A 23008-nucleotide genomic window follows, 5' to 3' on the forward strand; every position below is an offset into this window, starting at 1 on the left:
CAAGTTATTCCACGGACCTTGTTCTTGTTCTTAGTTACCTTGTTCCACGTTCAAGCCTTGTTTCAAGTATCAAGTTATTTCCTAGCCTCGCTCAAGTTTCATGGACTAAAGGACCTTGTCATCTCCCCTCACTTTGCTTGGCAAAGTGAGTGTTTCGGTTATTGGATTACAACTTTGGACCTTAATATTTCTTATTGGACATTGCTTTTTTGGACTAATTCTGACCTTTCCTGAAAGGTCTAATTCTGGACTATTTTCTACACTTGTTTTTATTAACTTTATATATTCCTACAATAAAGATATTAGATAGATTCTGGCCTCTGTGTATGGTTATTGGTGCTCTGCAGCCTGGGTCGTGACAGTTTGACTCCGCCACCCTAAGCACCAATTAACCTCGGCCAGAATGTCTACCGGAGTCGTACCTGGGCCGAGCGGCCAGCCGATTACCTACACCATCGACAAGGAAGAGGTGGACCGAATCCGTGATAAGCTCAATGCACAGGATGGAGAAATAAGGGGTTTGAAGGAACGCGGAGTTCGTCTTCCGGCCATGGCGTTGCCAACCAAGTTTACTGGAGAAGCTTCTAAGGTTCATGTCTTCCGTCGCCAATGTCAAGCTTATCTGGAGGCCCGTGCTGCCGAGTTTCCCCAAGAAGACATCAAAGTGGCATGGGTTTACAGTCTTCTAGACGGGCCAGCGGCCAGCTGGGCGACGGCACTGTTCGACCAAGCCTCTCCACACCTAAGATCAGCGCAACACTTCTTGGACCACCTCAAGGAGACTTGGGGAATCGAGGACAATTTGGAGGCAGCCGGTCACAAACTCCGTCGCCTTTTCCAAGGAGACAGACCTATGTCTCAGTATATAGCCGAGTTCCGAGTGCTGGCCCACAACACCGGCTGGAACGATGTAGCCCTCAGGGGACAATTCCGGGAGGGTCTCAACATTGAAATGCTGGAAGAAATCTCCAAGGTGGATCCTCCCCAGACCCTCGAGGCACTCATTGATCAATGTTTACGGGCTGAAGTCATGATTGCCAACAGGAAACAGTGGGTTCGAGGCCAGGGCAGTAGAGCCGGGGCAAAACCCCCCGCTCCCGCCAGCGTTCAGCCACGTCCGGTGTGGAGACCCCCACCGCCAACCCCATACCCCAGAGGAGGCGAGGAGGTGCCGATGCAGTTGGGCAATGTGCGTCCCAGACTAGATGCCGCCGAGAAGGCCCGTCGTCAACGCTTAAACCTCTGCTGGTACTGCGGGAACGGGGGCCACTTCGCCAGAGAGTGCCCAGCCAAAGGGAAGCCTGCCGCCCGTCTTGCGGCGGCGTCCTCCACGGAGACGAAGGCGTCTGAGCCGACTGGCACACAGCCGGCGGGGGAAGCCAACGACCGGGTGTAGAGAGGCTCGCCAACCCGGTCAAAAAATCCATCCAAGAGCCGCCAACCGGGGTCCTGTTCCTTCTCGTGGTCACATTATGGTCAGCAAAAAGGGGACCCGTCATGATCCACGCCATGATAGACTCTGGAGCTACCAACAATTTCATCGATAGAGAGTATGCCGACTCTCTGGGATTACAATATCATGATTTCAAGAATGCCCGTGTGGTGCAAGCCATAGACGGCCGTCCCCTCAAGACGGGCCCCGTAAGTCAGTGGTCGGAACCCACCAGGATGTGGATAAGGGAACATATGGAAGAGATTTCCTTCTTTGTTACCGAGGTCCCCCATTTCCCTGTGATTTTGGGAATTCCATGGCTGACTCTCCACGACCCTAACATCTCCTGGTCCAACAGAGAACTGCAGTTTGCTTCACCGTACTGCCAAAACCATTGCCTCGTAGCCAAGGTATGCCATGCCACAGACACCGAGCCCATCATCACCTTGCCAAAGAAGTACTCCGAGTATTGGGATGTATTCAATGAGAAAGAAGCCGAAAAATTACCCCCACATAGACCTTATGACTGTGCCATTGACTTGGTGGAGGGGGCCCCGATCCCGCGAGGGCATCTCTACTCCCTGACTGAACCAGAGCAAGAAGCTCTCAGGGAATTCCTAGAGACAAACCTTCGCAAGGGATTCATCAGACCCTCTCAATCCCCAGCCGCCTCCCCAGTGATGTTTGTGAAGAAGAAGTCAGGGGAACTACGCTTGGTGGTGGACTACAGAGCATTGAACAATATCACCAAGCGGAACAGCTATCCCCTGCCCTTAATCTCGGATCTACTGGATCGGCTTCGAGGAGCCAAGGTTTACACCAAGCTGGATCTTCGGGGGGCTTACAACTTAGTTCGCATCAGGGAAGGGGACGAGTGGAAGACCGCCTTCCAGACCAAATTCGGATTATTTGAGTCCCGAGTTATGAATTTCGGTTTATGCGGAGCCCCCGCAACGTTCCAGCATTTTGTCAATGACATTTTTCAGGACTATCTAGACAGGTTCTTGATAATCTACCTGGACGATTTTTTGGTGTTTTCCAGATCACAATCAGAACATGAGAACCACGTCAAAATGGTGTTACAACGATTGCGGGATCATGGACTTTATGCCAAGCTGGAAAAATGCGCTTTTGATCTACAAGAGGTAGATTTCCTTGGTTACCGCATCTCGCCTCTAGGGCTTTCCATGGATCCAGCCAAAGTTTCAGCAGTATTGGAATGGCGGGCGCCAACTAACAAGAAAGAGGTGCAGCGTTTCTTGGGGTTCGCGAACTACTACCGCAAGTTCATTCCAGATTTTGCCCGCTGGTCCGACCCCATCACTAGCTGCATCCGTGGAAAGCAGCCTTTCCGCTGGACTGATCAAGCAGAGAAAGGGTTCCAGCAACTAAAGAAACTATTCACCTCCCAGCCAATTCTACAGCACCCAAATCCTGGAACCCCTTTTGTGGTGCAAGCGGACGCCTCTGATGTGGCAATTGGGGCTGTACTCTTACAACCGGTGGGAGATCACCTCCACCCCTGTGCCTTTTATTCTCGTCAACTAACCACACCAGAGAGGAATTACACCATTTGGGAAAAAGAACTACTGGCCATAAAGGCAGCCTTTGAAACTTGGAGACATTGGCTAGAAGGGGCCAAATTTCCCATTGAAGTCCACACTGATCATCGTAATCTAGAACATCTAAGAACTGCCCGCAAACTAAATCAGAGGCAGCAACGTTGGGCTTTATTCTTTGAACGTTTCAACTTCCAGATCCATTATGTGACCCCAGCCCAAACCAAGCAAGCAGACGCCCTGTCACGTAAACCGGAATACGCTGCAGGACGCAAGGAGACCTTTGAATCCCAACTGCTACAACCTGAGAACTTTGCCACGCTCACGGTGGGGAACACCAAATCCATTCCCATTGGTTCAACTTCCCCTACTCCAGGACCCATCTGTGCTCAAGAAATCAGGGCTAGTCAGCAAGCAGATGCCTGGGCGCAGGACCAACTTCGCCAAGGTCTGCATTTCCCCTTTTCGCTTAAAGATGGGCTGCTCTGCTATAGAAATCATGTTTATATCCCACCCGGACCGGGCAGGGAAAAAGCGCTTCGTCTGTGTCATGACTGCAAACCAGCAGGACACTTCGGACTATTTAAAACTATGCATTTGATCCTAAGGGATTTTTGGTGGCCCAAGATCCGCAAGGATGTGGAAAAATATGTCAACACCTGCCCAGTATGCCAGCGCTCCAAGATACGAAGGGAGAAGCCCTCAGGGCTTTTACACCCCCTTCCTACCCCATCTCGCCCATGGGAAATAATTTCCGCGGATTTCATCACTGACCTACCACCTTCCTGTGGATTCACCACGATCTTAGTGGTGGTGGACCTATTCACCAAGTTAGCCCATTTCATTCCCTGCGAAGGCCTCCCCACGGCCAAGGAAACTGCGGATCTATTTCTTCAACATGTTTTCAGACTACATGGATTGCCCAAGAGTTTAGTCACAGACCGTGGATCTCAATTCACCTCTCGTTTTTGGAAGGCACTACAAAAACTATTGGGCATAGACTCTCGCTTATCTTCAGCTCATCATCCCCAAACAGATGGGCAAACGGAGCGCACCAATGCCACTTTGGAGCAGTATCTTCGCTGTTATGTAAACTATCAACAGGACAATTGGGCTTCTCTGTTACCACTGTCTGAGTTTGCCTACAACAATGGAGTTCAAGCTTCTACAAAAGAAACGCCGTTCTTTGCAAACTACGGCTTCCATCCACGTTTCTTTCCCCCTGTCATTGAAACTTCAGAGGTTCCCGCAGCAGAGGATTGGCTGCAGGAACTCACAGCGGTGCAACAACTTTTGCTCCAGCAACTGGACCAAGCCAAGGAGGACTATAAACGCCACGCTGACAAACATCGCCAGCCGGGCCCTGAAATCAAGGTAGGAGATCGGGTTTTCCTGTCCACTCGCTTCCTGCCCTCCCACCGCCCTTGCCGGAAGTTAGATGCCCGTTTCATTGGTCCCTATCCAGTGGTGGCGCAATTAAACCCCGTGACTTTCAAACTCCAACTTCCGCGTTCAATGCGCATTCACCCAGTGTTTCACCGTTCCCTGCTCCTTCCGGCGGATGGTGTGCGACCTGATACAGACCAACCGGCCCCCCCTCCTGTTTTGATGAATGGGGAGGAGGAGTTCGAGGTTGAGGACATTTTGGATTCTCGCTTTCACCGCCGCCGCCTACAATATCTCATTGACTGGGTGGGTTTTGGCCCTGAGGAACGCTCTTGGGAAGACGCCTCCACAGTCCATGCTCCTGATCTAACTCGTCGCTTTCATCAGACCTATCCCACCAAACCGCGACCTCGCGCCTCGGGGAGAGGGCCCCAGTTTGGGAGGGGCCTTGAGGAGGGGGATAGTGTGATGACCCATGGGCCTTGTAGTCCTGCTCAGGACATTGTAATTCCTGATGAAGATGAAAACTTGGGTTTTTTACCTTCCCAGTCTGAACTGGATTCCTCTCAGCCAGATCTTTCCCAGGCAGATCTGGGAACCTTGCACCTGCAAGAAAGTTGTCTCCCAGAAGTATGTCAAACAAGCCCAGAGCCTACTTCTCCCGTATTCTTGCGCCGGGAGTTTTGTAAACAACAGAGAAGTTTGGATTCAGCTTCGCGCAGGAGTGCGAGGATTGCAGCTAAGAATGTGGCCAATTAAGACTGCTTCTCGTGAGAATCTTTGGGGAGTCTCACATCTGGTCTCAGAGTTAGCTTTCGGTTCTGATTCCCAGAGAACTGCTTCGGCGGGAAAGCTAGACTCTATTTAGGTGTTTTACCCGCGTAGTAACTTCGCGGAGTCAATTCGTCAGCCTACGGAGCGAGTTGTGTCTGGACAGCGCGCTCCGGTTCAAGCCTCGCTCCTGCTCAAGCCTTGCCTTGCTATCCAGCCTTCGCCTTGCTTCCCAGCCTTTGTTTATCTACGGACTTTGCCTTGTTTCCCAGGATCAATCCTTGCCTTGTTCCACGGATTTATCAAGTTATTCCACGGACCTTGTTCTTGTTCTTAGTTACCTTGTTCCACGTTCAAGCCTTGTTTCAAGTATCAAGTTATTTCCTAGCCTCGCTCAAGTTTCATGGACTAAAGGACCTTGTCATCTCCCCTCACTTTGCTTGGCAAAGTGAGTGTTTCGGTTATTGGATTACAACTTTGGACCTTAATATTTCTTATTGGACATTGCTTTTTTGGACTAATTCTGACCTTTCCTGAAAGGTCTAATTCTGGACTATTTTCTACACTTGTTTTTATTAACTTTATATATTCCTACAATAAAGATATTAGATAGATTCTGGCCTCTGTGTATGGTTATTGGTGCTCTGCAGCCTGGGTCGTGACACTCTGTTCAAGACTTAGATCTCCCCATGTCCCAGAAGTATGAGAGGCTTGCCAATCCCTTGATGCAGCCCCCTGATGCAGGCTTATCATCCACATTTACTTGAGTCCAGTCAGCACTCTCCATCTCACTCCCAGACCCATCATTCCCAGAGAATCCCTCAAAAGTCTCCTCATCCGTGGGAGCAGTGAGTATGTCCCGGATCTTTTTCCTTTCTCTTTCCTCATCCGACTCCTGCTCTCGAGTAGACCTTTTAGTTCCTCTACTCTCTGAGAAATCATCATCTAGTATGGACTCCTCATCACTAGAAAACCCATAAAACGTCTCATCCTCTGAAGGAGCCATAAGTATTTCCCAGACCCGCTTTACTTGTTGTTCTTCATCAAGCACCTGCTCTCTATTAGCCCCTTTTCTCCTTCTTGCTGTTTCACCCATAGAACCATTACTGCCCCTTGGCCCAACTACAACAGTGGGCACTAATCTAGTCTCTCTGGGGAGGGAGTTCCATAATGTTAACCTTATAGGAAAAGCAGAAGTCTGTTTACAGCAAAACTTTAGAAAAATTTAGTCAATCATAAATCCTAGTGTTCACTGGCACTTACTCCCTGTTAAGTGTGCATAGGATTTCGGCTTTCATGTCATAAGGGAACTGCACACAAGTCTTACATTGCAACATTACAATTGCAATAGAAACTAAAAGAAATGTCATAATTAAGATGTTTTATAGGTAATGAAGTCCAATGATGTCAAATACAAAATATATATATAGTGGAATGATACATTTTCTACCTAATAAATACCAGGTATGATATCCAATTTTATTATGGGAAGGAGGAGAGAGTGGTAGGGCCAGTATATATTCTAAATCTCTCTTTCTAAGTCTTTATCTTGCAAATATATAGATGTGTATCTTCAGAATAGCCTTAACTTTCTAAGACTTTTAGATGCCAAATTCTCTACAATTTCTTTCCCAAATCATCTGCCTGCAGTATAAGTCCTTTTCCCACAAGGCATTATTTACCCTCCAAAATCTTCTTCCAGTCCTACCAAGCTAAATAATCTTTCCCATTTCTCCAGATACCATCATTTGCTCCTTATCTTTTCCCTTTGGCTGCCTATTTAGATTAGACTGCACACTCTACTCAGATATATCTCATTGCAATGAAATGAATGCCTTAATACCTGTACTTCTAGTTTAGATAGGGTACTGATACTACAGCACATACGTAGTATTACAGTAGAGTCTCGCATATCCAACCTTCACTTATCCAACATTCTGTATTATCCAACGCAGTCTGCCCTTTAGTAGCCAATGTTTTTGTAGTCAATGTTTTCAATACATTGCGATGTTTTGGTGCTAAATTTTTAAATACAGTAATTACGATATAATGTTATTGTGTATTGAACTGCTTTTTCTGTCGATTTGTTGTAAAATATGATGTGCTTAATTTGTAAAATCATAATGCAATTTGACATTTAATAGGCTTTTCCTTAATCCCTCCTTATTATCCAACATTTTCGCTTATCCAACGTTCTACTGGCCCGTTTATGTTGGATAAGTGAGACTACTGTACTCATAAATTTTGACTGACTGTGAGCATTGTTTACTAGCTGTAAAGATGGCTCACTAATCTGTATAAAGCATGGTGTTTATATGTGTTGGAAACCTCAAAGGACCATACAAGATGCGTGGTATAGTAAATCATTTGAACTTGTGGGGCCTAACTTCAAATCTCTATTAGGGGCCAAATTTCATAGCATAAATTTAACCAAGCCACAAACTCAGCCTATTTGCTCTCCTATAGGAATTTGTTGTGTGTGTGTGTGTGTGGGGGGGGGGGGGGGAATGTGTGTGGAGGGCATAAAAGAGAAAGCAACTTCTAGTTTACCCTGAATTCCTTGGGGAGAAACAAGGTCCATATGAAATATATGTTTTTTTAAAAGTTTTGGATTTTTTCCATTTTCTAAAATATCCTTTGAGACCTTTTCATTCCTGTGTTAATTACAGCTACGTCAATGTGTCCTATTTGAATAATTTTTGCACTGTGTACATTTTGTTATAGGAAGCTCACATCAGAAGAGTTTGTGAAGAAGTGTTTTCCAAATTTCCTGATTTTGTGCAACTTAGCAAAGATGCAGCATTTGAAACTATTTCTGATCCAAAGTACAGTGGGAAAATGAAGGTAATTGAATGAAGTGAGGTAGCATATGTTTTGTGCAATATATAGCAACTGGAATGTTTTTAAAAAAAAACAGATTACACTTTCTTTAAGAAAGAAAATCATCCTTTTGACATACTTTCATCATACAGTTCTAATATGTCGTCTGTGTTTAGAAATAAATAGAGGACATTCTTCTGGCAGATATTTTCTGCAATTTTATTATTTTTGGTATGGGCATCGGATAATACAAGGAGCAACCTAATTCTTGCTGTTGTCAAATGGATATTACATTTTTATTAACTTTCTTTTGAACTATTTTTTGCAAGGGTTCTGTGATTTGTGAATTAAATTATGATGGAACTGTGATGTACTGGAGGACATTTACTTGCTTGGAAGCTTGTGTGTTTAGGTTGGATTGCTTATGGGGCTTTGGTTCAAGGTGAATTGGAGTTCTGGAAAAGTTACCTTTTGGATTACAACTCTCAGAATCCCTAATGTTGTATGCAATATCCCGGGAATTGTAATCCAAACAAAGGTAATGTTTCTTTGTTCGGGTGCCATATTGTGATGGCCTATGGAGGCCCATCCTACTATGTATATGGTTTCTTCACTTTCATTCCAGTTATCATTCCAGCAGGTAAGTTACTTAGACAAAATGGTTGAGAACACATGAAAAATTTCCAGGGTGAAATAACTAAAGTGCATAAACCCTCTTTTTGTGTCTAATAGGGGTTTAGGTTTCACAAAACTATAGGAAGAGCTTAATCTCTTTCATTGACAATAGGAGTTTGGAGAGCTTTCTTGAGACTGAGGGTAGTTTAGGCTAGGCAGGTGGGAACACAGAGAAGAGATAGAAGTACCACTGGATGAGCCAAATAGTGATTACAAGAAAGTGTAGATGAAGCCCTTGTATCCTTGTGGAGAGAAAGACCAGAGTATAAACACAACAATAACAGCAGCAGCAGCAACAGCAACAACAATCTAGCACAGATAACCAGGTGTATGAATATTGCGAGGGCAACCCATTTTATTGCCTTCTCCTTGAAATAGGGTACCCTGCCTCTCTCTATTTCTTCCTCTACTTATGTCTCCAATGCAAACTCCTGCATTTTCATAAATACTATAGTACTTTAGATATATTTTAAAAATGAAACTAGTAAGACACCAGTACAAAAAGAAATTTTAATTAGATGCTGTTGCCCTCAGGAGATTTGTTTTAATTTCAGCTAGCCTGCTAAAGCTTCAGCTAAGATAAGGTTATGAAAATATTACAGAGGCAGCTTTTCAAACTGTATTTTACTTCAAAGTTCAAATATTTAATGTTGGTTTGTTTTACTTCTGAGCATAACTTATATCAGTAATCCATTATAGTTGTGAAACTGACCAAGACTGAAACGGCTGTGTGAATTGTCATGGCAGTAGCATGTTTATTTTGATGTGCTACTGCAGTTTCAACATGTTTCTTTCTCTCAATGTAAAATAATGTAGAATTAGTTGTACGTGGAATGATTTTGTATCACTTGATGAATATGTTATTTTTCAGTAATGTGGAAGATTACAATCGTACTTCTTTCACTATGTTAATAATCTTGTTTTATTCTAATCATTTCCACAATATTTTTATTGTTTCAACATTACAACATTTGCTTACACTTAGTTTCCATTGGTGCTCATATTTCATTTTCATGTAACATTTATTTTGTCTGCACCTTCTTTTTTTAATACATCCCTCTGATCACATATTTGTTCTATATCTTTATCAGTTAAATAAATACCATTTTGCAGTTATATGTATACAATTTCTTCCTAAATATTTGTAATTATGCTCCTGCAATTAGATTTTAATGTCAGAAAAGATATGGTTTGGAATAGAGAAATTGAGTATATGTCATGGACAAGTTGGCATAAGGCTTTGTATAGAGACTGGAATGGCTATCATCTATCCTTTGGCAACAGTTAACATTATTTGCATAAAAGTATTAGGCAGTGTGTTATCTATTCTTAGCGAAGTTATTGTTTGTATGTGATGTTCTAGACATGTGTAATGTATAAGCAAGTCAGAGATAAGAGAGAGTAAAATGGACTGTCATTCATGTATTCCATCCTCTTGTATGTACATATTCTTTGTTCGTAATCTTGTTGAAATATGAATCGTATAGCATGCCATTGACAGCAAACATTTTAATGTATTAATAACCCATAGCTTTTGCTACTGAAGTAAGTCCTCACTTATTCTCTTGTACAAGGGTAAAAAATCTCAAAAATTTCAGGATGTGGTTGTAAGGATGGCAAAATCAGGCCATTGCCCCCAAATTCCAATTAATCCCTATGAATTTTTATTTTTGTTTCCACAGTCCTAGTATTACTGTAATGTAAAATTTTAAGTTGAAATTTTAGAAATACAATTTACGCATCCAAAAAGGGGCCCAACCAAGTGACCAAAGAAATGGAAACAAAGCAAATGGAAGAGTTCTAGTTATGAAAAGTGTCTCACTCTCTACATTGCTCAAGATATGGGAAATGAAGGAAACTTTCAAGGGGAGAGCATTCTTATTTGGAGGGGCAATGCCCTTATACCCTACTTTCCCAGTCATCTTCATGCCTACAAAATATTCTAGAAGATGCCATATATTCCACCATTGTTTTTGTCTGGCACATTTTGTTGTTATCTCATTTAAATTGGGTCTTTTTGTACTTTTACTTGCTTTTACTAAATGGGCAATTTCCAAAGGTCTTCTGCTACAAAACTCATCCTTGATTTTCTGGTGAGATTTGTAGCCCAACACTTCAAGGATGGTATTTGTTAGTTATGTTTTATCACTCATCAACATGTCTCTCCATTCTTTCTCCCCTCAACGAAACACTGTAGGTTGTCGGAATTACATGATGTTAATAAGATATAAGCTTGTGCAATCCAGGTAAACTGCGATCTGTTTTGGTGTCCTGGATTATAGTGAAGGGTCCGGATCTGTTTTTCAGGAGTCTCCCGAATTCAGGAAGACAGAAATCCATTTTCAATCCGGGAAGCTGAAAGATTTGTTTTCTGTCTGGCCCATTATGGGGCGGGCGGGGGGGGGGGGGACGCTTTGCAGGCTCTCCTTCCCATCATTTTAAGCATCGTTTGTCCTTATATCCTTTATTAAGACCCGGATTACAAACATCAGAGTTAAGATACCACTCTTTCCGTGATCCTTTCCCTTCTGTCTGTTGAAGAGACAGCGTTTAATGCTTAGTTAAAGCTGTTTCTACTCTAAAGGAGACAGGCGCTGCAGGCGCATTTGGCCACTCTCTCCCTGCAACACACAGCTTTCCATTAGTTTAAGGAGGCTTCCCCACTTTCCAGAGAAGGAAAAGTGATAACCTGGAGCTATCCTACCCTGAGCTTCCTTTAAAAAGCCCTCTTTTTCTCTTGATTCGCAGGCCCTGGGTGGTGTTTCCCCCCCCCCCCCCCTTGAGCTTTTCCTTCTAGGGGCTGGCTCCCTCCTGCGCTCCACTTACAGCTGAAGGCAGCTGTTTTTTGACAGCCTCTATTCAATTGCTGCCAAAATACACATGGAGGCTGAGCCCTTTACGTTATGGCCATCCGATTAAGCCGGATTGATCTAGTGAACTAACCAATCCGAATCCATGCACAAGCCTAATAAGAAATTTAAAATTTCTAATTCCAACCAGTGCAGACCCACTGAATTGAATGGAATTTGATCATACAAGTACAATTAATTTGATAGATCTACTCTAGTTATGTCTAGAAATAGGAGCCGCGGTGGCGCAATGGGTTAAACCCTTGTGTTGGCTGAACTGCTGACCTGAAGGTTGGCGGTTCGAAGATGGAGTGAGCTCCCATCTGTCAGCCTTAGCTTCCCATGCGGGGACATGAGAGAAGCCCCCCAGCAGGATGGTAACACATCCGGGCATCCCCCGGGCAATGTCTTTGTAAACGGCTGATTCTCTCACACCAGAAACGACTTGCTCTATAGTCTGTAAATTAGATTCAGCCGAATGATTTTGTTTGATTTAGGGAACACTGTTTCAGTGAAATACTGAACTCTCCCCTACTCTGCTAGTTTTTACGCCTGATGGACTTTGGGTTTTGTAGGAAAACATCAAAATGTGGCTGGCTTCACCAATAGCTGAAAGTGGTTGTTGGCCAAATAAAAGCATCAAATGATTCTTCTACACGAGGCCGCTGAAACCCTAAAGTATAAAAGTCTTATTGGCAAAAGATTTTGTGGGGAATGCCTGTTGAAAAATGTGTTTCCCCACCTTGGGCAAAGTAGGTTTTGTTGAGAGTGTGGTTGGACTGTTTTATCTGGCCTCTAGATTAGTGGTGACAGACCATCCAAAGCCAAGAGAAAGAAACGTAGCCCAGCCTCAACATTTTGGTTATTTTTTTAATAGAGGGAAGTAATTAATACTTAATAATTATTAAGTAAATATTTCTTTTAAAGTTGTTTTGAATTATTCTGGGAGAAATACTTTTACAGAGCAGCACCTATTTTTGCCTAGACTTTGATATACCATCCACGAGGAAATATAAACCAGCTCATTTATATTATAACTTGGAAGCAGCAACTGCTGATCTTGCAAATGCAAGAAAAATGTGTCAGTCAACAGTCAGATGGATCTCTGGAATAACAGAGATGAACCAATGCAAAATCAATGGCTTTCTATTAAATACATGTTTTAAAGGATCTGATTCAACAACAACAATTCTTTATTGATTAGTTACTTTTGACCATATCAAAACATGTAAAACATACAATATGTACACACTTACGCATACATACAATAAAACCATGTAAAGATACAAAACATCCCGACCTGCGGCCTAATAACCCGCTCCTAGATAAGTATACAAATACAGAGTAAAAAGGTTAAAATTAGTTATTTCCTGAGGTAAAGTTTGAACGAGGACAGGGGTAAGTAAAACAAGTGTCTTGTCCATAGTAAATTTTAAGTTTGGATTTTGTTAATGGCAATAATGTGTCAGCTCTCAGCTTCCATCTTCTCATGAGTGGCCAGCACTTTTTGCATAAAAAGGGCCAGTTTTAAAATAGATTTTTTATCTGAACCCTGTAGAAGGATATGCAGTTTCTCCTTATTCTCTAAGTGAGTATGATTCTCCAGCAGAGGGTCTAAATAGAGAGATCGAATCCTGGTGTAGTAGGGGCATTTTAAGAAAAAATGTTCTGAGTCCTCCACTTCTGCATCTACCTCACGACACCCACAGGTTCTCTTCGTATAGGGGATATTCTAATGTCTACCTAACTTGGACTTAATGTCGAGCTACTTTAACCTAGCCCGGGTAAATGGAAGAGTCAAGAAGAGGTAGGTTTCCATGCCCACTTTGCATTGGATCTGATCTATGGGCCAAGGGAGCTGGCAGCAAATCTCAGCATTTGCAAGCAAGGAATTTCCCCAGATCAATTCACAGGTCTGAGGACTTTAGTGGCCTTCAGTGGTTGCATGTTTTCTGTGGTCCATAGTTCATTCAGCTTCTGCTTTAAAGGGAACTAATCCAGTGGATACTGAGTCCAGAAGAAATAATATGCCTCTCCCATTCTCTGTTGATCTCTTGCTACCTTCTCTTGTTACCTTCTACTTTAAAGTTAAGTCATTCACCTGTGGTCACTATTTTTGTTTTCTTAATGTTTAGCTGTAAACTTGCCTTTGTACTTTCTTCAATCTCCTGCTAGTAGTTTGGTGTCATCTGCATATCTTAAATGGTTAATGTTCTTTCTTCCAATTTTCACCCCTGCTTCCTCATAGTATACTGCTTTGTTCAATGTACAGTTTAACCAGACTGATAAAATGTAGCCTTGGCTGACCCCCTTGCCAACTGGAAACTGTTATGTTTCTCTGTTATCGTTCCTGATGGTAACCTCTTGTCCTGAATGTAGGTTATGCATCAGATAATGAAATCTTGTGGCACACCATTTATTTATAGTTTTTCATGAGTTAAACAACAAAGCCTTTCCCAGAATTTAAAAAGTATAGACTAACTTTTAACACTATATTCAATACAGGAGAATAGTGTCTGCGTTTTGTCCATTGTTTCACTCTTTAAAAAGATCCAGGTGGTTGAGATGTCTCAAGCTGACCTCTTTTCAAATAGGGAAGGACAACTATGAGTATGGGGAGGAGAGGGTTATACAAGGACAGGATGCTATTATAATTCAGTGGGTATAGAATAATAGCTGACAGTGGAGGTGCGGAGCAGAAAACGAGGAGGTATATAAGATGGAGCCAGTGGGAATGGAATGGCTTTCATTCTAATGAGGGACCATTTCATCCCAACATTTGGGATACACTTACTCTTTAATCATTTCTGTTTGTGTACATCAATCAGACCAAAAACGCCTAGGGGCAGTAATGTGTTAACAAATTGTAGGAGAAAAAAGCTACATTAAAAATGTTTATCTTGCTTTATTGCATAATCAGCATCAATACTGCTACAAGAAAATCTCAGTCTCAGCACACAGATGGTATATAAAGTAAGGAAATGATACTTTGTGTGCAAATATTGTACAATATCTTAGGTAAGTAGAGCTGTATGAAGATGTCTTTGAAACTGCAAAGGACCTGCCTAAAAAGGCTCAATTATGAGCTTCTGAAAATGAGTAATTAACAAGCGTGTGTGTGTGCGCACGTGCGTGCGCGCCATCAAGTAACCTGTCAAACTGGCCATCTCATGAATTTCATAGTATTCTTAGGCAATGAATACCCAGAGGTGTTTTTTTTCCTGGTTTCCTTACTCTGAAATGTAGCCTAAAGCACCTAGGATTGATTGGTGGTCTCCCACCCAGGTATTAACTAGAGTTTCTCCTGCTTAGCTTCCAAGATCAGATTGGAGCTGGTGCCTTTGGGGCACACATATCAAATGTAAGGGCTAAATCTGGCCTTTCATGTCATTTTATTTTGGAAGATGGCATTTATAACCTTTTGGAAAAATACCTTTTGGAGATCATAACTTTTTAAGAAAAGCATGACCTTTCAGAGAAGAGCCAAAAACCCTTTAGAGTAGAATCATCTTTTGTCCTATACAATCAGATATAATTATGCAAGGCAGTGGTTTCAGTTGTTAGACTGAATAACCTGTTATCTCTGATCTCTTAGGAGAACAGAGATTTGCCAGTGCATGAAAACAGCAGAGCTTTTTTCAGTGCCCAAAAAATACTCTCCCATAAAATTAATATTTTCAAATTGATTGATACTCTCTTATAAAACAACTTGTTATATATCATGCACTCAAGAGATAAAAATGAAATAGACTTTGATAAAAATAACCTATTTGGTTTACTCAAAACTTTCATGTGTTCAGCATATACAGGTACAAAACTTATCAGTCCAGTTTCAGATATGTTTGAGATAATTCTCTGTGCCATCAGGCCAGGACATCTCTCTTATTACAAAAAAGCCATCAACAGGTCACATAGTCAAAAGGAGAGAGAGAGAGAGAGAGAACATATGGTCTGCAGCCCCTTTTATAACTTCTCAGGAACCATAGAGTAAAGGAAGCTGCATACCAGAACATACATACAGGAAACAATAAGCAACAGGATCACAGATAAACATTATTAGAGAAGACTTGAAGAAGGTTGTCATTTGCAACATTATGTGCCCCATGAAGCTTTCAATGCCAGAGCGACATAGTTAAATTTATATAAAAAGGTAAAGGTTTCCCCTGACGTTAAGTCCAGTCATGTCTGACTCTGGGGGTTGGTGCTCATCTCCATTTCTAAGCCGAAGAGCCGGCGTGGTCCGTAGGCACCTTCAAGGTCATGTGGCCGGCATGACTGCATGGAGCACTGTTACCTTCCCGCCGGAGCGGTACCTATTGATCTACTCACATTTGCATGTTTTCAAACTGCTAGGTTGGCAGGAGCTGGAGCTAACAGCGGGCACTCAAGTCGCTCCCGGGATTTGAACCTGGGACCTTTCGGTCTCAAGTTCAGCAGCTCAGAGCTTTAACGCACTTCGCCACCAGGGCTCCTTCAATTTATATACAGTCTTACAATTACAAATGGCCCTTTAAAGGCAACCGAAAGGCAGATGTGACGCTCAGTGGAAATGAATTTGACACCCATTTTATTGTATTTACTTCCATATTAAGCTCAACAAGGTAGTTCATACTGAAAATATGAAGCCTTGATGTTTTCTGTACATGATGAGCATTAGACACAAAAGCAAAAAGTAGCATCCTGTTGCATCAATTTTCTTACCTTTTATGTTTTGTCTTTTAAAAAATAATTGATCTGTTATGTGGATTTGTGTAGTTCTCCTTTAGATTTGTTTTCAGAGTTTCAGCTCTATAGAATATAACTCATGTTTTCATCCATTAAAGCAATCAATTTTTTACAGTTTCTAACTGAATGGCACGCTGAACTTATATTTCTCATTTATGCCTCTTTAAATCTCCATGCAATTGACTGATGATTCTTTAGAGTACATTATTACAGGCATTCAGTATTTTACTTTCTATTACGTAACTAATCAGAAAAGTATTCTTCTTTTAGTAACTCTGCTTTCTGGAAACTCCTTTTAAAGTAAAAGGTTAAGTATTATGGAATCAATAATGTTAAAATATTTATTGCCCAGTGAGACTAGACTACAGACATGGGGCAGAAAAATTCCTCTTTTCCCATTCGTGTCTTGCTTCTGCACTGTTCTGGAATTACTGTTGCCAGATGTGGACATGGTTCTTTAGAAAATAACAATATTACTATTATATGAAATGCCCTGGATTATTTGCTTCCCCACCAGAAGAACATTGCGTGTGGGCGGATTATTGGCATTTTAGAATCTATGCAAAGTCTGGGAAGTCAAAATCTATTGTAAACACAGCAGTTGAGGACAGTAGGAGCAAGGAGGGGTGTTCAGCTGACTGATTATTTAGAGAAGTCTTGATCCAAGAAATTCTGAACTTGGATTTAGTACAGCACATTTAAAAGAGAGTAAGCCCTATTCATGGTACTTATACTAGTATCCAGGTGTTATTTAAACTAATACGTGTATTATTGTATCAGATGGATAGATAGATAGATAGATAGATAGATAGATAGATAGATAGATAGATAGATAGATAGATAGATAGAAGAAATCCTATCATGGGCTGTGACCACAGTGGAAATATGTGACTGAGATAGCATCACCCTTGGCAATTTCATGCATTTAATTTTATATTAATATTGCACTTCATTGATTTTAAGGCACCATGGATTCTAAGGCGCACACGTATTTCAGTATCACCAACAGAACACACACACACACACAATCACCTGCAATTCTAAGACACAGCCTGTTTTTTGAGATGTTTATGGGGGCAGTTTGTCTTAAAATCAATGGAATACAGTATTAGTAAAGTGGTGTATGGCAACAGGGTGGACAAGAACCATGAACAGTTTTTTCAGGTGGGAAGGCTCAATATTGGCAGGCAAGTTGTATTAATTTTGCCAGCTTGCAGGTGGAGAGCAAAATACTTTCCCAATCCGTTAGAAATGCCTTTGGTGTGTTCATTGTAGCTTACTCCCAAGTTAAGCGTACATAAAATGATTGCTGGCAACAGTTACTGTTTCTGTGTAGTCTAAACCAGGGTTTTTTAAACTATTTCCTCTCACTATCCCTTTCTGCTTGAGAAATAGTTATGTGACCCTGGATATATAGGTATATATAACAGGTATAAAATACAAACATTTATTGATAATAAATCAGCATTTGCAAGTCTTTCTAAACAGGCTGATTTTCATTTTTGTGAAGTACAACTCAGGCATATTCTGCAGAATCCATTGTAAACACTGCACATTGTTGCTAACAGATTCATGTTAATATCTAGGAGGCATTCAGAAACCTTTTACTGCTACCAAATATTTTGCACCCCAACATAAGGGGATCCTATTTAGGGTCAGGACCCACAGTTCGAAAAGCAGTGGTCTAAACAACAACTGCTCTTATTCAGTATAATTTTGATTGGTAATGCTCAGTGAGGCAGAACTAAACAGGAGTCTTGGTGGTCCTGTTTTTTAGATCATTCCAGGGGAGCTCAGGCCCCAACCTAGTCTTAATCAAGCTTGAGCTCTGTTCCCTAATCTATTATGGCATTGTGGGGGGGGGGGCTCAAGCCCCTCTGTCCCTCCTTTACCAGAGTTCACCAGGTTGGGACTTCATGTCGGATAATCGCATTTGTCACCCTATACCAGTGGTTCTCAACCTGGGGTCCCCAAATATTTTTGGCCTTCAACTCCCAGAAATCCTAACACCTGGTAAAGAACCATTGCCCTATACCTTTCTGTACACCACTGCTGTAGTTGCCAAAATTGGAGAATGTAAGGAATGCAAGAGAATCTCACTGTATTCTTCTCTACCATAGAACCCACTTTTATTGTGCTTCTGTGTCTTCCATGATACTTTTATGACTTTTTGGAGTTCTATGAAGAACTTGTTGCAGTGTAGTATTTGCTGTGGGAACCACAAAATTAGTACAGCTTCTGAAGCAACAGCAGCAGGTTTGGCAGTGGTGGCATCTAAGGGCTGTAAAATAGAGATCCAAGGGTTAAATGCATGCTGTATGTTGCCCGTCACTGATGTAAAGGATTCTTCATGTAGTGGAGTGAAAAAAATAAAAATGGTGGTATCTGTTGGTTTACAGATACAAGTACTTTGTTCACATTTTTAAAGATGTCACTTCTGTTTTCTTTTTCTTGGTGAAACAGGAATAGATTATATTTGTTTATCAATTTGTGTTAAACCCCCCAGAATAGAATATTTGCGAAGGTATGTTTCGGCTCTGGTTTGCTTATGCTCCCCTTCTCTCATTTTCTATTTCCAGGTCCTTCAGAAGTTTTTAAATCACTTCAGAAAAAACAAGGATAAAGTGCTTCTTTTTTCCTTTTCAACCAAGGTGAACTAGTATTTCTTTGTGTGAATGACTTATCTAATGAACAGTGAATAATAAGCCTGAAATATCTATAGAAAGTACAGTAAAGTCTCAGTTATCCAACATAAACGGGCCGGCAGAATGTTGGATAAGCAAATATGTTGGATAATAAGGAGGCATTAAGGAAAAGCCTATTAAACATCAAATTAGGTTATGATTTTACAAATTAAGCACCAAAACATCATGTTAGACAACAAATTTGGCAGAAAAAGTAGTTCAATACGCAGTAATGCTATGTAATAATTACTGTATTTATGAATTAGCACCAAAATATCACGATATATTGAAAACATTGACTACAAAAATGCGTTGGATAATTCAGAACGTTGGATAAGCGAGTGTTGGATAAGTGAGACTCTACTGTATCAATATTTATTCTTCCACTTCCAATGGTTATGTAAAATGTGATATCAAGACAACTTCCAATGTGAAGCTTTACATTTTTCTTACACAAAAAATAGATCTGTGTAAAAAAAATGTTGAAAATTAAATGTCTATAATCTACTATTATGATAGCACCTTTGACTGTTTTGCTGCCTGCTCAAATGCTCCCGTATTCCAGTAATTCAGATGTAAATGGCATGACTCTTGTATCCACAGGGACTACATTCCTGAGCTTACTATAGAAACAGGAAAATTTGGATAAAACTGAACCCTATTGAACTTTCTGCCTTAGGTTACCATGTTTCATTTGGAGGACCTATACAATTTCCGGGGAAAATTCCTCGAGAGGTATTTGCTAGGTACTCCAGGAAAATCTAAGGCAATCTACAACTCCCAGAATTCCCAGCCAGTTTACCAGTTGTTAGGATTTCTGGGAGTTGAAGGCCAAAACATCTGGGGACCCACAAGTTGAAAACCACTGATCTAAGATAAGGTCCAGTGAAAGCATACTATAGAATTGTTTGGAGGACCTCAAAAATTATTAGTGGACATATTTTATTACATGCGGGTAGGTGAAGCCACAGGAACCAATCCTGAAGTTGTGCTGGTTGTACTGTTTCTGATTATTCTATACAGCTTCCATGCTTTTCTACAGGGAAATAGTTTTCTTTATAGGAAAAATGTTCATGCAACAGCTCTTATAAATTTAAGATATGAACTATATACCTATTTCCTGGAATTTAGCCTTGTTAATTGAATCAGGCTTATTTCTGGATAAGCTTGCATAGAATTACACAGACTAGGCCAAAAAGTTTGGGGTTGAAAGCTAGTTGCACATCTCAGAATAAACCCACTGAATTAGTTGCTTAGCACTTTTGTAAAATACTGGTGATTCAGAAGTTCTACTGTAGTTAGTTAGGACTAGCCCCTGGGCTGAAGTCTTGTTTTTGTCATCCCTCAACTTGCTTTGTATGATGAATGCAACTTGTGAAAAGGCATATGTGAGTACACAGAGTTGTTTGGTTAATACTAAAATGAATATAAACATAATTTGGGATTGCTGTGTCAAATTCATTGTTGTTTCACTAGGAAAGCAGGCAGTTTAAAATGTACTGTCGTTGTAACAAAATTATAAACATTACAAATGTTTCTGCTATCCGATAAATATTTATGACTTTGTGACCTTGGTGAAATAGTTATGTTAGGGAGAATGTGGGCTCTTACAAACTTTTAAGATATTTGATCTATTTAGTTTACTGTAGTTGTCTTTAAATTGTACTAATTGCTTAGTCTCCCCATCTTTTTTACCAGTTGCTTGATGTTCTGGAACAATATTGCATGGCATCTGGGCTAGATTACCGAAGACTTGATGGAAATACAAAGGCAGAGGACAGGGTCAAGATAGTAAAAGAGTTCAACGGCATGGAAGAAGTTAACATTTGCCTTGTTTCTACAATGTAAGAAAATGCTGTGTCTGCTTTTGTCTAGGTAGTTAGAGGTTTATAGCAAATTTACTGCACTCCTGCTTGATTGATCCTGCATTTTGTCACTTCCTTGGGAAGAAGCAATAACATTACTGTCTGCTGTTATAAGAATGGGAAGTAGACTGCATCCATCAAGGCTATTAGGGTAGAAACAAAAAATGAGTCATAACTCTTACTCATTTCTGTGTTTCTTCAGACTGGCTCTCTTTTCCTAGGGATCGCTTGAGATCTGAAACTGTTGAGTGATAACACTGAAAAAATAAACATTTTGTTTCCATCTCAGAAGGGAGATATGAATTGTGTGTGAATGGAGACAATGATGGCATGTTAAAATAGAACTTTGCAAACTCACAATAGTTAATCCAGTTTCTGAACTCTTTTCTCAAACCTTAACAATCATGTTGCTTCAATTGTAAGATGCCGTCAATGGTAAGCACACTAATTTCAGTACCACCAACAACAAAAATACATAAGACACACCTCTGATTCTAAGACATACTCCCTTTTTAGAGATGTTTATACAGGATTAGGGTAATGTGAGTCTTAGAATTGAAGAAATACAGTATCCCACTTGGAAGATTCCTCCTTGCTATTTAATTTTCTAAACCAAAATGCTGTGCAACAGGATCTTTCTGTTGAGCATCTTTGCTGCTAATGTAGATTAACCTTTGAGGCAGGTGATCTTCCTGCCTGTTTTAACATCAGAATTCGGCCATTTTGAATTCAGCCATTTTAGTGTATGTAGCCTCCGGTGGCTCAGTGTGTTAAAGCGCTGAGCTGCTGAACTTGCAGACCGAAAGGTCCCAGGTTCAAATCCGGGGAGCAGAGTGATCACCCGCTGTTAGCTCCAGCTTCTGCCAACCTAGCAGTTCGAAAACATGCAAATGTGAGTAGATCAATAGGTCTGGCGGGAAGGTAACAGCACTCCATGCAGTCATGCCGGCCACATGACCTTGGAGGTGTCTACGGACCACGCCGGCTCTTCGGCTTAGAAATGGAGATGAGCACCAGCCCCCAGAGTTGGACACGACTGGACTTAACGTCAGGGGAAACCTTTACCTTTACCTATCAACTGATGGCAACCCCATGAATTTCATATGAGCTTTTCTTTGGAAGCGGTATTCAGAGGTTGCTTTGCCACGCCCTTCCTCTGAAATATAGTCTATAGCAGGGCTTCTTAAATTTTTCCACTTGTGACCCATTTGGGCCTAAAAAGTTTTTAAGTGATCCTGAATATTTAGGTGTATAAAACAGGTATAAAAATCAAACATTTACTGATAACAAATCAGCATTTTGCAAGGCTTGTTAAACAGACTGATATTTCTTGTTATGGAGTACAACTGAAACATCAGGCTCTACTGAAAACTCTGCATGACAGATTTTGCAAATGCCTAAAACTGCCACTAGGTGATGTTCAGACATCTTTTACTGTTGCCAAATTTTTCCTGACCCCAACATTGAGCTACGGGGACCCTATTTGGAGTCCGGACTCATAGTTTAAGATGCAGTGGTTTATACGGTAGCACCTGGTGTTCATTGGTGGTCTCCCATCTCAGTACTAATTATCAGAGCTGATCCTGCTTATCTTCCAAGATCAGAGAAAATCTGTTGCCTTTATGGTGTTTAGACCCATGATATAGTACAGAGCAGTAAATACGCATTAGCAGTCTTACTAGAGGACTAGCCACCAAAGTCCCTTTTTCAATAGTGTAGAAAAGAAAAATTCCACCTTCGCTTATACGTATAGGTCTCTAAATCAAGAGCCAAGATCTCTTCAGCCTTCCCTTCTGACAGTTAATGTTGCCAGAGCTGATACATTAAGGTTTATGAGAGAGCCAACACAATTCATAGTCTCCATACTTCTCCATTTCAGCAGTATACACCCTGCTCTCAGGATCAGATATTTCACTCAGCTTAGGCAGCTCATGAACATTTTGAGGTTGATTTCCTTCTGATTAATGCAGTATGAAATTCCCTGAAGGTTTTTGGTTTCTCAGATTAGTAGAGAAGCAGCTTATTAGAATCACAGACTTTAGAACTCTGATTTATTTGTTATGTCAGGAAAACCAGCAGCTACTAATTATGAATGAGACCCAAGTAAAAGATAGATAATTTTAGATGACTCATTGTATTACATTTCTGGTTCCTCTACTCTATTTTTTTAAACTGCAATAGATCCAATTTTTAAAAAATGCAAATAAGATTGGAAAATCTATCTTTAGCTATTAGAATGGTC

General features: G+C 41.1%; 1 protein-coding gene across 6 annotated transcripts in view; it reads left to right on the plus strand.

The window, feature by feature from the left end:
- The window catches only part of ercc6l2 (ERCC excision repair 6 like 2), a 94086-nt gene that overhangs the window by 39467 nt on the left and 31611 nt on the right, over window positions 1–23008 (plus strand). For all 6 annotated transcript variants that reach the window (XM_062972084.1, XM_008103213.3, XM_016990991.2 and 3 more), the window contains 3 exons: window positions 7873–7992; window positions 18797–18868; window positions 20600–20745. In XM_062972084.1, the coding sequence (XP_062828154.1) occupies window positions 7873–7992; window positions 18797–18868; window positions 20600–20745 (338 nt within the window). The remainder of the gene's footprint in view (window positions 1–7872; window positions 7993–18796; window positions 18869–20599; window positions 20746–23008) is intronic.

The sequence above is a fragment of the Anolis carolinensis genome, chromosome 2 (genome assembly GCF_035594765.1).
Source record: "Anolis carolinensis isolate JA03-04 chromosome 2, rAnoCar3.1.pri, whole genome shotgun sequence".
Classification (NCBI taxonomy): domain Eukaryota; kingdom Metazoa; phylum Chordata; class Lepidosauria; order Squamata; family Dactyloidae; genus Anolis; species Anolis carolinensis.